This window comes from Megalops cyprinoides, chromosome 5 (assembly GCF_013368585.1).
Source record: "Megalops cyprinoides isolate fMegCyp1 chromosome 5, fMegCyp1.pri, whole genome shotgun sequence".
Classification (NCBI taxonomy): Eukaryota; Metazoa; Chordata; class Actinopteri; order Elopiformes; family Megalopidae; genus Megalops; species Megalops cyprinoides.
Window position 1 is genome coordinate 31,353,297 of NC_050587.1, and position 14,054 is coordinate 31,367,350.

General features: G+C 44.1%; 2 protein-coding genes across 2 annotated transcripts; one reads left to right on the top strand and one right to left on the bottom strand.

Annotated features, from left to right (window-relative positions):
* Window positions 1–953: 953 nt before the first annotated feature.
* thnsl2 (threonine synthase-like 2) lies at window positions 954–5,822 on the top strand. Its single transcript, XM_036528464.1, has 9 exons — window positions 954–1,066; window positions 1,524–1,751; window positions 2,221–2,415; window positions 2,994–3,146; window positions 3,609–3,845; window positions 4,166–4,314; window positions 4,416–4,541; window positions 4,699–4,853; window positions 5,507–5,822. The coding sequence occupies exons 2-9, from the start codon at window positions 1,529–1,531 to the stop codon at window positions 5,724–5,726; spliced, it is 1,458 nt and encodes a 485-aa protein (XP_036384357.1). The 5' UTR covers window positions 954–1,066; window positions 1,524–1,528; the 3' UTR covers window positions 5,727–5,822.
* Window positions 5,823–7,665: 1,843 nt separating this feature from the next.
* LOC118777489 (isotocin-neurophysin IT 2-like) lies at window positions 7,666–9,567 on the bottom strand. Its single transcript, XM_036528470.1, has 4 exons — window positions 9,540–9,567; window positions 9,043–9,169; window positions 8,280–8,484; window positions 7,666–8,017 (listed from the first exon to the last, which is right to left on the bottom strand). Exons 2-4 carry the CDS (start codon window positions 9,160–9,162, stop codon window positions 7,863–7,865), a joined length of 480 nt encoding a protein of 159 aa, XP_036384363.1. The 5' UTR covers window positions 9,163–9,169; window positions 9,540–9,567; the 3' UTR covers window positions 7,666–7,862.
* Between the last annotated feature and the right edge of the window lie 4,487 nt (window positions 9,568–14,054).

Sequence of the window (14,054 nt, forward strand, 5' to 3'; positions counted from 1 at the left end):
TTTTTTTTCGGTCTCTGAAACGCTCTTGAGGTTCTTGCCCTTCTGAATCAACTCGTCAGGGAGACATATAATCGGGGAAAGGTCAGAGACACTGAAAGTGGGGACCTTTATGCACATCCTTGTAAGCATTTTCTCCAAGGTTTTCAGTCTAATTACCTTTTTTTTTTTTTGCCAGTGTAACACTTCAGCCAAGAAAGGAAATGCTCTTTGTGCTAAAGACAAATGGTATTTCCCGCTGAAATTCATTGTTTACTACTACACTTTGACATGTAGATTTTATACGTCACACTGGGTAACAGTTAGTCGAATAAAGCGCGAGATGTAACTGAACTGTGACGGCAGCTTAGCACATCTCTTATGAAACACAAACGTCAATTTGCCGGTGGCAAACAGCACTGCACATTTACTGAAGGATAACCCATGCCAATTCCTTGAACGTTGTCAGAAACAGTACCATTCGATTTATGCTTCGATTTGCTGAGCGAAGCTGACTCTGTATGGTTCACTTCGTTGTTGAAAAGATGAGATATTTAACTTTGTTTATTGCACACTGAGGAGACCGATGTAACAACACAGGGCATCGTGATTCTATCAAATATTCACAAATCCGTGTTGTTTTACTGTTTTAGCGACGCATTGGCCTATTAAAAACGGCTGAATTGGCATATAGGCGATTTTTTACTGCTGCTACTTTAGTATAATATTGTACTATGACAGACTATATCGTTTTACATAAGAACATGAGATTATGAATAAACATGTGCGACGTATGTTTAATTCAATAAGGTCCAGTGTCTTTTAGATAGAAAACTGACGTGCAAGTTCAACGGAACCTCAAGTATATGTTATTGCGCTTGCATAAAGGGCCAGAAGATGGCGCTCTGGTATTTATCCGTGACTGCGTTTCCGGGTGAACTCTGTCCCTATGCGCTATGACTTACCATACTGTACTGAAATCTCAACGCTGAGTACGTCGGCTCCACGACCAGGGACGGACGTAGCAACCTTGACGAGTTGGGAGATGGAAGGAGCCTGACATAAAGTCTGCAGTTCCGTTATTGACTGGGTCAGTCGAGCAGATGAACTCAGAAATGCCGAGTTAGTTTTAAAGCTACTTAGATCCTACGAGCAAAACTGTTTGTCAAACGTTGAACGCATACTCGACAAGTAACAGCGGTATTCCGCTATGCAACAGTTATATGCGTAATCTAAATGTGCAGTGACACAAATGGTAATTAAATGCATTCAAATTTCCACATTTATGCTACATTGTTCGAATTAGTAAAGCAATGCGAACTATTGTATGTTATACGGTCAACTTAAAAACGTTTTGTTTTCGCGTCACTGAAAAGGTATTAGTCAGTGAAAGTGTTGATTGTATGCCTTGGAAATGCGTCGAGAGTGGTTTTGCGTCGTGAAAGTTCATGAACAACAGTAGGTTGCATGAATCATACAGTGAACGTGTAAACTTTATTTTGAGCGCGTATGCGTGCGTGTTTGGCACTGCCGCTTTCTTTATGCAGGAGCGATGCGTTACTGTAGCACGCGTGGCGGAGTGCAGGGATGGGGGTTCCGGGAGGTGCTGTTTTCTGGCTATGCTCCGGACGGGGGAATGTTCATGCCGGAGACCCTACCCACCCTCACTCCGGACACCCTGAGGTCCTGGGCCCCCCTGTCCTATCTGCAGCTGGTTCAGAAAGTGTGCGCCCTCTTCATTCCTGACGACCTTGTCCCTCGCCAGGACCTGGAAGGTAAAAACGTCACTTTAACCATTTGCTTCATTGTTTGGGTTCACAAGACCCCCCACACACTAATCTCAAAACACTGCAGAGATTTTTATGCATCTGTATTTACAAGGAATCCTTGCCATTGCAGTGACACTGTTAGAACAGACCTGACAAAGAATGACTAGATCAATGTGAAATGCAGTGTCACTAAAGTGAATCCAAGCTTCTGTTTCAGTTTGATAGCAGAGTGCATAAAGTGTAGTTTGTAATCAAAACAAATAACTTGAGCTCTTTACATTGCATTGCATTCATTTAGGCGACAATCTTATCCAGAGCAGCTTCCAGCATGAGTTCATTGTATTAATTGTCTGTCTCAGGGGTTGTGTGCAGTTCACTCAGCTATTGATTGCTTGGAGAAACCTCCATCTGTCTGTGTTTATCTGCATGCCCTCTCTCTGTCTGTCTGTCCTATTGTCCACATGTCTTTCTCTAGCTGTGCTGTCGGGCGCCTTGTCTCAGTTCTCTGTCCCGGGGGCGGTCCGCATGGCTGGGCTGGGAGGGGGTCTGTCTGTCCTGGAGCTCTTCCACGGCGAGACGCTGGCCTTCAAAGACCTGGCCATGAACTGCACCGCACGCCTCCTGGAGTACTTCCTGTGCCGAGAGAAGCACCGGGCCACCATCCTCGTGGGTGAGTCTGCATCCTCGCACCTGTGTGGGTGTAACATTTTGTCTGTCGGTGGGTGGGACACTCTGCAGTAATGGTTCCCCTACAGACAAAAAAAATATAACAGTGACATGATGTATCTGTGCTCTAAAAGTTCCTCTGTATAAGGGTGTCTGCCAAATAAATAAGCTAATACATAAATATAAAACATGCTGATTTATAAATCTTTGAAGGGTGTTTATTTTTACATTACATTATTGACACTTAGGGGAAGTTGTTAACCAGAGTGACTTATATAGGTTAGTTTTATCAATCTATATAGCTGGATATTTACGAGGCAATTCTGGGTGAATTACCTTCCCCAAGAGTACAGCAGCAGTGCCCCAGCAGTGCATTAGCGGCCCTTTTGGTTACTGGTTACGGTTACGAGCCCTGCTCCTTACCACTATGCTACACTGCGGGCCCATTTTAATTGACATTTTGACCTAACATAGCAAGATTCTGCAAATTGCACTACCAGTGTTGACGGCCCACCTGCGATTTGAACATTCACATTTCCGGTCGCAGGTCTTGTTCCCTAACCTCTGCCCCGCCTGCTTCAGGGACGTCAGGGGACACGGGCGGCTCGGCGATCCGCAGCGTTCGGGGGCTGCGGGGGGTGGACGTGGTGGTGGTGTTCCCCCGCGGCCGCATCACCTCCGTCCAGGAGAGGCAGATGACCACCAGCCTGGAGGACAACGTCCATGTCTTTGCAGGTCAGAGGGGCCACCCCGTCCCCTTATCAGTCTATGCATTTACGTCCAAAGGTGCATGTTGCCCACATGTTTCTTCAAGCAGCACTGAACACACATAACCCCTGCAGAAATCTGCTGTCTGACACTTAATATATGATTGCTCGTCTTTCACCCACAAGGAAATCTGCACTGTTTGTAATTTCAGTACAAGTGGACACATTGTAATGTAACCCTTTTTTCTTTGGATAAATTGCATCTTTTGTAGTTGTGCATAAAAATGGCTCCTCACACGGTTTAGGGTTAATCATGTTTGCCAAAGGAGGCCCCTGGATTGGAAACCTCTGATGTGAACAATGTATTTTTAGATTATAGAGAGAGATTTATTCTCAGACAGTATATCTGTATATGTACTTTCACGATAGTATTTGAAACCATGAAAACTTTACATATGGAAGCGTGGGCTGTACTTGTTCCACCCTCCAGCGGACGGCAGCTCAGATGACATCGACGTCCCTCTGCGGCGCCTCTTTGCGGATCAGGACCTGGTGAGGAATCACGGGCTAATGAGTCTGAACTCCGTCAACTGGACCCGAGTCCTGGTTCAGCTGGCCCACTTCCTGTACGCCTACCTACAGCTGAGCGGCCTGGAGAAGACGGAGGGGGGTGCCCTGCCGACCCTGGAAGTGGTGGTGCCCACAGGGGGCGCGGGCAATATCGCGGGTACGTCCTGCGAAGTCCCTTGGAGCATTTGCCCTGTCCTTGTCTGCTTTTCTTCTTCAGCACGGCATGTCTTCCTTTTTCCATCCCGCCCGTTTTTTCTCCCTTCCTGTTTCTCCTCTGCCTTCTCTTTTTTCAACTGTTTATTTTCAAAGGTTTACTGATATCTTTGGCCTGTACATTTTGTACATTGTCTGCGCAGGTCAACATGAGTAACTGCACTTACTGAATATGATCTCTCTTGTTTTAGGTTGTATATTTCTCTGTCTTTATCTCTGTCCCCATTTGGTATAGTAGTTCTGTTTCCTTTGTACCTCTTTCAGCTGGCTGTATCGTGAAGCTCATGGGCGTGCCCCTGCGCCTCATTGCCATGGTGAACGCCAATGACATCGTACACCGGACAGTGCAGAATGGTGACTTCTCCATGGCGACCAGTGTCAAGCAGACCCTGGCCCCTGCCATAGATATTCAGGTGTGGTGTTTTTGTGTCAGTTCCTTATTGACTGTGTGCATGCAAGCATTTGCGCACGTGTGTGTGTGTGCATGTGTTAAAAGGAAGGTGTGTGTCTGCAGGACCCCTACAACATGGAGCGGGTCTTCTGGCTGTTGTCGGGGCGGGATGGAGGGCTTGTGAAAGGGCTGATGGAGGAGTTCCAGCTCTCTCACAGAATCACTCTACCAGATACACTCCACAAGGCGGTGAGCGCAGGCCTGCCTGCTGGGCTCTTGTCTCCCTCCTATCTGGCCAGCTGTCATTCATCCAGCTCACTAAATCCACGCTGTCTGCCACTTTCTTTGTCTTTACCTCCTGTTCTCTCCCCCACTGTCTGTTTTCCTGCCTCATTTCTGTCCCCAGCTGTCCTCGGTGCTGTCTGCTGGCTCTGTGACAGACGAGGGGATTGTTGAGACGATGCAGAGATGCTGGAGAGAAAATCAGTACCTGCTGTGCCCTCACACTGCCGTCGCTGTGTGGTACCACTATCACTGTCCGCTGCCCCCGGGGGAGAACAGGTCAGTCGCAACGCACACACACACACACGCAAACACACATGCATGTGCACACACATACATACACACACACATACACGCAAACACACACACACATATATACACACACACACACACACACGCAAACACACACACACATACATACACACACACACACACGCACGCAAACACACATACATATACACACACACACACACACACACGCACGCAAACACACATACACACATACACACTCTTTTAGAGACACTGGGTGGTACACATCCTCTTTGCAGTCTGTCTGTATATCATAAAGGGAAAATACAGGTGTACTGTGGCAGTTGTCAGTGGTTTACCATAATATTCCATAATACACATATATGTGTGTGTGCAATGCTAGCTGTCTGGAAAATATCAGTGAGTATTTGAGGATGAAACCCAGGGTGAGTGTTTTGTTGGACTCAAGGAGCACTTAGCTTGTCAGTTTGCCTTAGGATGCAGATACAATGCACTTAGTTCATCCAACAAAACTGAGTTTACAGTGCCACCCTAGGTGTCTTCATAAGTACTGTAGGCTCATGTTTCCCCCTGTATTGCTGAATTATAATGCTTGCTGGGTGGTAAAAGGTATATTACAGCCCTGCCTTTGTGTAAAATGGGCTTATGGTCTCGCCTTTCAGGTGTTGCATAGCAACAGCATCTCCCGCCAAGTTCAAGGAAGCCGTACAGAAGGCAGGGCTGACCATCGACCTCCCGCAGGAAGTGCGGGCCTTGGAGAAGATGGCGACGCGCTACGAGGACCTGGAGCAGGGCGAGGACTGGGAGCACAGGCTCAGAGAGCGCATAGAATCCATCAGCTCTGTCCGGCAGCGCGGGGCGTTGTTTTATTCACCAGCATAGATGAGCCGGTGAGGAATATGAAGCAATGGTGACATGGCGACCACACTGCGCTGACTCATAGGTGAGCTGTGGACTGCACCACTGCCGGACAAAATTGATTTCAAAAAATAATTTTATGCTTTCACAAGTTCCTCTGTCATTGTGATTAATCATAGTTTTATAAAAAGTGAGCTTGTTTTTAATTAATCTTTTGTTGCTGGTCTTTCTGTCTCCTGTTTGGGGTTGTTCTGGGTCTCAGATTTCTTTTTAATGAGGAGGACTGAAACCTGGCCACTTTCATCTGCATAAATGTTCTCAGGGGACTATCCACATTGTAGTGAACGCCAGTCGCTTGTAAAACTGGCTTTATTGCAAAAAGGCGAGTGATTGGTATGAACAGTCCAGGTTGTCTAACTATTGACAGTTTCCGCTTAATAACCACTTACATATCATGGTGATTCAGATTACTTTGAACCTTGAAATCCAGCAAACCTTGCATAAGTCACTCTGGACAAATCTCTGTTCAAACCCAGCCAGCCTGAAAAAAAAAAACATATAAATGCAAATTTGTTTGCCATAGTTTCTGTTCACTTACATTTACATGTATTCATTTGGCAGACGTGTTTATCCAAAGCATCTTAAAAGTGAGGTAAAAAAAAAATTTCTTGTAAAATTTGTAAAAAGCTGTCTGCAAAAACATGCACCCAACAATGCAGAACGAAAGAGATCCTGAGATCTCACACCGAATGTGAAGGCTACAAGCTTGTACACTCCCTTGGAGGGAGCAATGGAGGGCAAGTGAAAGTTAATTTTGTAGATAGCCAAGGCCGCATGACTCTCGTACCATTTTTAGGGGAAATACTTGGGGCAAGAGAGAAACAATCCCTCAGTTTAGTCAGACTGGTCATACCTCAAGCTGCCCTACACAGATCAGCTTTCACAAAATTCACAGCGTGAATTGATAGTACAAACACAGGAGGACCACCAACAGTTCCACAGGAAGGCACAGGGAAGAATGCAGTGTATGGCTGTGTATGGCTGGGGAGCTTCTTGTGTGTCTGCGTTGTCTCTGCTGGTCTGGCTGTGGCAGTGCTGTCCTATCTCAGCTCCATCCCTCTGAGCAGATAAGCACCTTTATTGCGGTCCGTGCTCCCACCTTTTGGACACTCTGTGCCAGCTGCGTGGGGCCCGTGGCGGTGATGTCACCGTCAGAATGACTCATCAGTATTCCTGCGCTACTCTTAACTGGCTCCCAGGACAAAGGTCTTGTCCCCATGCAAATGGCACCCACACATTCATATGCATGCATGCACACTATAGGCACACATGCACGCGCACACACACACACACACACAGACACACACACAGTGAATACACACTGGCACTGACTCCTCTGTGGATAGATCCCCTTAATAGTACCTTTTCATCATCTAGTGGTGCAACATAGGCACTTTCTTTTCCCTGGGAGGGCTGCTCATTTGGTCAGTGTGCGCGGGAGTTGTGATATAGGGAAAAGAAACAGTTAAAACAGATCTAGAGACAGCTCTTTGGTAGATGGATGAGGTTCAGGAATGTACAGTAATTGCCGGGTGGTGGAACAGTCCGGTCACAGAAACCGGAACCCTTCTTTGGAAGGAATTGCAGCCTTTCCAACTGTTGGTCTGGATCACGGCACAACAGTTCAGACATACTCAGACTGCACATGGAAGAATTTTATCCAAATCCATCTTCCCTTTCCCTGTCAATTTTTCGATTCTCTGATAAATTCTTAAAGGATCCTTTAGTTGATTGGCCTGGAAGAACCCCTTACAAAACCATGATCTGTGCAGCTGACACACAAGATTCTCCTGACAGTTCCAGGATATTAGAATAATGTTCTGTAGGTGTGTGACACAGATCTGGACACCACAGTGAAAGACAGGACACAAAGACACTGTAACAGACTTTATTTGTAGTTTCTCCCCACCCTCCTTACTTTACAATACAATGTCATTGTTGTTAAAATGTTTTATACATAGATTTACATCAATATGCAGTACAGGCGTTATCAAGGGATGAATTCAGGTCATTCAGTGAGTGAAAAGGCTCATTTTATGGTCCTCTTGACCCCTCCCTTAAAGCTGAGCTCCTCCCCCTGAGCCCACCTTTCGGGAAACCTCATTGGTGGAGCCGATGGGGAGGGGAGTGACCAGCCAGGTGCAAAAGCCTCATCAGGAATTCGGCTCCCAGAGCAGGGCTGCCGCCCTCTGATTGGCCAACCTGATCATCGTCATCATCCCCAGGTAGGCAGGATTGGTCAATGTTGCAGCCCTCTAGGAGAAAAATATGCAGCACAACAAAGGAATTAATTTTTAGTCAAATGGGAACATCACAGTTACCAATGGGCAAAAAAAGAGATGCATACATGGGCCATGACATGCATGCATCAACTGACAGGCTTTGTAGTTTGCAGTCAGGCAAAACTATACTGCAAGCGTGAAGACAGGAACTAACCCTAACCCTGAAAGAGACAGATCAGTTAGTCAAATGTCATGAAAAGTGCCTATGATTAGTGACAGTTGCAAGTGGGCTGACCTGTGTCACAGCAAACCCCCGGCGCGGCACAGCGGCCCCCCTCGGACCCGCAGGCTTTTCCTCCGGCCTCGCAGGGGGACGGTAAGTAGTTCTCCTCCACGCAGTGCGTAGTCTCCGGAGAGCCCACGTAGCAGCCCAGCTCCTCTCCGCAGCAGATACTGGGGCCAAAGCAGCGGCCCCTGTCCCCCGGGCCACACGCCATGCACTGGAGAGAGGCAAGGGGGAGAGTGAGTGAGGGGGGGGGGGGGGGGGGGGGGGGAGAGTGTTGGTTGGGATCAATGCATCATTTTCTCAACATGTGTGATGGGGAAAAAGACAACAGACTTATAGGTCATTATATTTTTAGGTGCACAATTAAATGTACAAAACTGTATATTGGCATATACTATTAACATTATTATTTGTAGTATTACGTTTATACACTATTAAGGTGGTGTTCTGTGCGAAATTAGAACACATAGTTTGCTATGCAAAACTGGATAACACCAACAGCAAATTTACCACCCCTTTAAGAAATATTTACAAGGGCAAATTTTATTATTTATTACCCCTTATTTTAACCAGGACATCTCTTGAGGTTCTGTTTTTAAGACAGACCTGGCAAAATGGTGACTTCTCCAGCACAAACAAAAAAAGTCATTGAAGAGACTACCGACTTCACTAGCCTAAACTATGCCACTAACAGACGAACTGACATCTGAAAAAGTAATAAGAGTCAATCCGCAAGCAAGACGACCCCAAAAGTTTCCCAGCGGCCCCGTACCTTGCGTGAGGGATAATCCTCGAGGGACCTCTTGCCCCCAATGGGGCAGTTGGAGATGTAGCAGGCTGTGCATACAGACAGCAGGCACAGCACACAAATGGACACAGCAGCTCCCCACATTTTTGAGCTGAAAGAAAGAAACAAAGGAGAGGTTAAGGGAAAAGGCAGGTATGGTTTGCACAGGTATGGCTTTTGGGGCATTGGTTAAAGTAGCTTTCTGGTATTAGCCTAAAGCCTGATAAGATATGATGATCTGAAAAGATACTATGATATTATGATAAGGTATTATGAAGAATCTCCCTGGCGTACATTTACGCATAAAGAATAGACGAAATATTGTAAAAATTTGGAAATGGTATCCTCATTGAACAGCAACAAATCATTTAATTTCAAGGTAGTTACTGATCAAGTGCGCACACACATGCAGACAGACAAATACACAAACTAATGGCATGACAGCAAAAAAATACACATGCACAGACAGAAGATATACTTACTGTGCGTTGAGGTCTTGATGAGGAAAAAAGCAAGAGGATAGGTGTTTTGGTCACTTGCTTGGAGGTAGCCCCTTATATACTCCCTGCATTGGCCGAGAGAGTGACATGGGCCCGATACTGCCACTTAAGGTTAATGAGCTGGCCTTAATCACCATGATGATAATGAAAATACCTGATTAGGGCAGGGGAACGGACAGTGATAGTTTGACTTCAGTTGTGTGGGAACTGAGGGGGGGGAGTCATTAAGGAATAGGCTGCAGTCGTGGTCATGCATACAGAGATAGATTTAGGGGAAGAGGTAAGCACAGTTACCATCTTAATTTCATGGATGCTGTTGGGTGTATATGGAGGAACATATGAGACTGGACTTATTGAGTGAGCTGTGTGTACCGTACATGAATGCTATCCACATACGTCATGGCTGTTTGTGTCACGTGGATACTGCATCAATTTTGCTCGGTTATGTCATCTTACTTGAATTGAAAATAGCAGCTGATACAATGCAAAATCCTGAATGTAAGAAACTTAAAAACATTTGACATTATGTGCAAGCAAATTGAATCCTCCACCAAAATATAAATTATCACCACTTTCATTGATGCCATTCCATATATTTAACCTAGAATATATTGCAAACCATTCATCAATTATTCAACAGCACATGTATTATATCATCATGTACTGATGATAGATATATTTTTCATAAGTGCAGCATATTTTACATTATATTACATTACATTAATTTAGCAGACACTCATACAGAATCACTTCCAGCACAAGAGAACATAGGTGTATCAATTCAAGTTGAAATCCGTTCATTTTGAAATGTTTGATGTTGAAACAGTTATTATTGGATTTCATATGTGAAGGAAGGGGTGATGTAACACGACAGGAGTCCAGAGGGAGGGGTGAAATGACGAGGGGTGGCGGATTTTCCCCCGGGGCCTGCCACCGACGCAGACTGAGATTCACCCTCCACACCGGGGGCAGCTTGTTAATCATTTATCTCTCATTAATCCCTAATCACGCTCATTGGAGGTGAATTAAACATGCGGCCATTTCCCTGGCTGCGCACTGGCTCCCAGGTCAGGACGGGCTCCCTCCGTCCCCCTCTGTGTGTCCTCATCTCTGATCCCTCCTCTCTGTCTGCGGCATTGCCCATACATCACACAGCGCTGAAAAAGCACAGAGCACCAACGCCATCTGTATTAATATTTCCAGACCAACAAAATGAAAGAGGGAGCTGGGAAGTGAGAAGAGATGGGCAGGGGCCTTCATGAGTGACGAGTGTGGGAGTCGCGGTGCTGTATTTGTCAATATTTGCTTCTGTGGTGGACTGGCGTGAAGTCTCCTGAGATCTTTATTGAGTCACACACCTCGGAGGGGCAGAGCATAAATAACCCACAATCCCCCTGATTCACTGAGACTGAGGAAAGTCTGAAAACACTGCTTACGGCTCACAGCAAAACAACTGGTATCCTAGTGATCAGAAAAAAAAAAACATGAACACTAAATTCTTTCATATTGTGCCAACGGGAAATCTCAACACACTGTGTCTCAGTGTGTTTCTAATTATTCATATATGAAAGAAAAACAAAATGGTTTATATGATTGGTTCCGTTTTGGGTTTCCAGCCATCATTATGCCCAGTGAACCATAAAAATGAAAGAAATAAAATAAACCATAAAATTTCCCTAAAAATTATTACTAAATATGATTGTTGAATTCGACCTTAAAGATAAATTTCACGTTTTTCAGGAGAAACAAAAGGTGGATATAGAAAAGATACGTAAGTAAATGACCCTTGATTTTAAAAGATTTAAAATATCCAGGTTGTCCAACCCTGGGTTTTAATTTCTCTGAAGAATTTGTGGTATGAGAAATATTTTGAATTAGGAGTTGACCATTTCTTTCATTTCTTTGGTCTGTTGAAATTATCGTGCTGCTATTACTGTATATAAAAACAAACCTTTCTGTTATCTTTGCACAAAGCCTGCACACGCATTCTGACGCACTTTATGACCTCTTTAATGTTGATTATGAATTTATGGCTGCTGACCAGGTCAGTAAGTTAATGATCTTATCAAGCACATTAACACAGACAGTGATCCTGAGCTGACCAAGGCGTGCTCCTCACTGTTGCAATGATAAATGCCTAATTAGCGCTTTCCTCATTAGGAATGAATTAATCCGTGGTGGTAAAGAGATTGGTCTGTGAGCAGAGATGTGTGAGTGTGATTCAAACTACGCAGATGATTAAAGATGTTTCAGAGAAAAGCACCCATATAAAATAGTAATTCTGTTGTATCCTGAAGTATCTAGATCCAAATATATTTGTAAATATCTTCTTTGTATGTTGATATATTTCACACCTTACAATGTATGGAATAGATGTATTTCATCTGAAGAAAAACAGTTCTGCAATATATGATTGCATGCATAAATTGCTCATAATGAAGATATAATAACACTATATATTTTATAATAATTTGAATTGAATTATGAACTGTTCTAGGGATTTTGATACCTATATTATGCTACAGGTTACCGGCTTATAGGGCTATGTATAGATGACCTACTGCTGTTATGACACACCTCTCATTTGTCATCCTTTCTGTCTGTCATCTGTTTGCATCTCAGACACTATTCTTATAATGATTTGTATTATTGTACAAGATTGTACCATGGGCTAATGCCTCTGAAGTTTAAAATTTTTAGTCTAATGGTAAGAGAGAAGGGAAAAAACATTTCTGGCAATTTTTAATAATTGTGACACAATGTTAAAAGAAAGACTGCAAAATGTCAACTTCAGACAAAGCAGATTCTATGTTTCATATCATATTTATTAAATTGATATAAAATTTACTGCCATTTCAGCTTGGCTTGATGGTACTTGCATGTATTGGGCTAAGTGTGTGTGTGTGTGAATGTGTGTGTGAATGTGTGTGTGTGTGTGTGTGTGTGTGCGTGTGTGTGTGTGTGTGTGTGTGTGTGTGTGTGTGTGTGTGTGTGTGAATGTGTGTGTGTGTGTGTGTGTGAATGTGTGTGTATGTTCAAAATAATTTAAAGAGACTGAAACAACAAGGTGGGAGCAAATTCACTGATAATTTAGTTACACAAAAGGACACATGACATCTGAAACAAACACAAAACAAAACAATAATTTCACTAGGACAAGAAATTCCAGAAGGAATTAAAGTAATTTAACGGCATTTATTAGTGGGAAGAGTACAGAATTAAAATGAATGGGAAACGGGTCTGCTGGGACATTCAGCTTGACTTGGGAGTCCAGTCCGTCAGCGAGCCAATGTCAGCATGGCCATAGGACAACACTGAGAGCGCTCCCCCACCCGGACCATCTGTAGCCAGTCCTGGCGGTAGGACCAGGACAATGGAACCCTGGATCCAACTGGGGAGAGAGGCAGAAAACCCTGGAATATAGCCCGGGATGGAGCCCTGTAGGTAGGAGGAGGGCAGCAAGAAGCAGAGAGAGGGGAGGAGGTGAGGTGTGTGACCAGCTGATGAAACAGGAAAGAAAAGATAGCATGCGGTTTACATTCATGATGTGCTGTTTTGTATTGGTTTGGAATGAGAAGGCGTGGATATAGGGATTTCCTGTGCTCCTACACTTTCATTTAAATTACTTATTATACTTTCATTCAACCTATTTTAAGACAGCTGAGTGCTAAGCAGAGTCAGTTGAGACTGTGAAAGAGGAGGGGTCGTCACGTGGTACAAATTATTTACAAATCAGCTTCTCCGTCCGTATTCCTCTTCTCTTGTGCTGGTGCGTGTCGCGCGTTTGAGCTCTTGACAGCCTGCCATGTAGCGTGGCTCCAGCAGATGGAGTCATTTCCCGGCTCCATGGCGACCGTCCACCACTCGGCCCCTTGACTCCCTTGTTCCTGCAGTGTAGTACACAAACTCATTATAAAATTAGCAGCTGGTGTTTGTTTTGCCATCACGTTTGTGTGGATTTATGCGCTCAAATGCCTGACTCAATAGGATACGAGTAAAACAGGCATAAACGATTCATTGACTGGATTATTTATTGTAGTTATTGTACCACCTAATGATTTAATAGCCAAATTTTAAAGACCATATGCACATAGATAGATGATTTAATGGTGCAAAACGTATAATCACAATATATACCCAGGTGTTTGCACTTTCGGTGAGTAGGAAATTCACTATTTATTTATACTTTATAGACAATTTGACTATATTTCAAACAAAGATATGAAGGGATATCCTTTTTTGAGTGTGTGAGTACTAATTTTAAATGAGCAAACAGTACTGTATATTAATAAAATATTTTCGTATGCATGTTCAATGTATATCCCATCATTGTTTCGTTAAACTGATTATTTTTCAATACCCACATTTAACCTTGATGAAAGCAGGAGAGCAGAACGTTTCAGTGATACGTATCAAATTACTGGTCAGATGTTAAATTAACCGAAATTCATGTAAATTATTGCTTTACAGGAATGGATTCAATGCAGTCTAATTTGG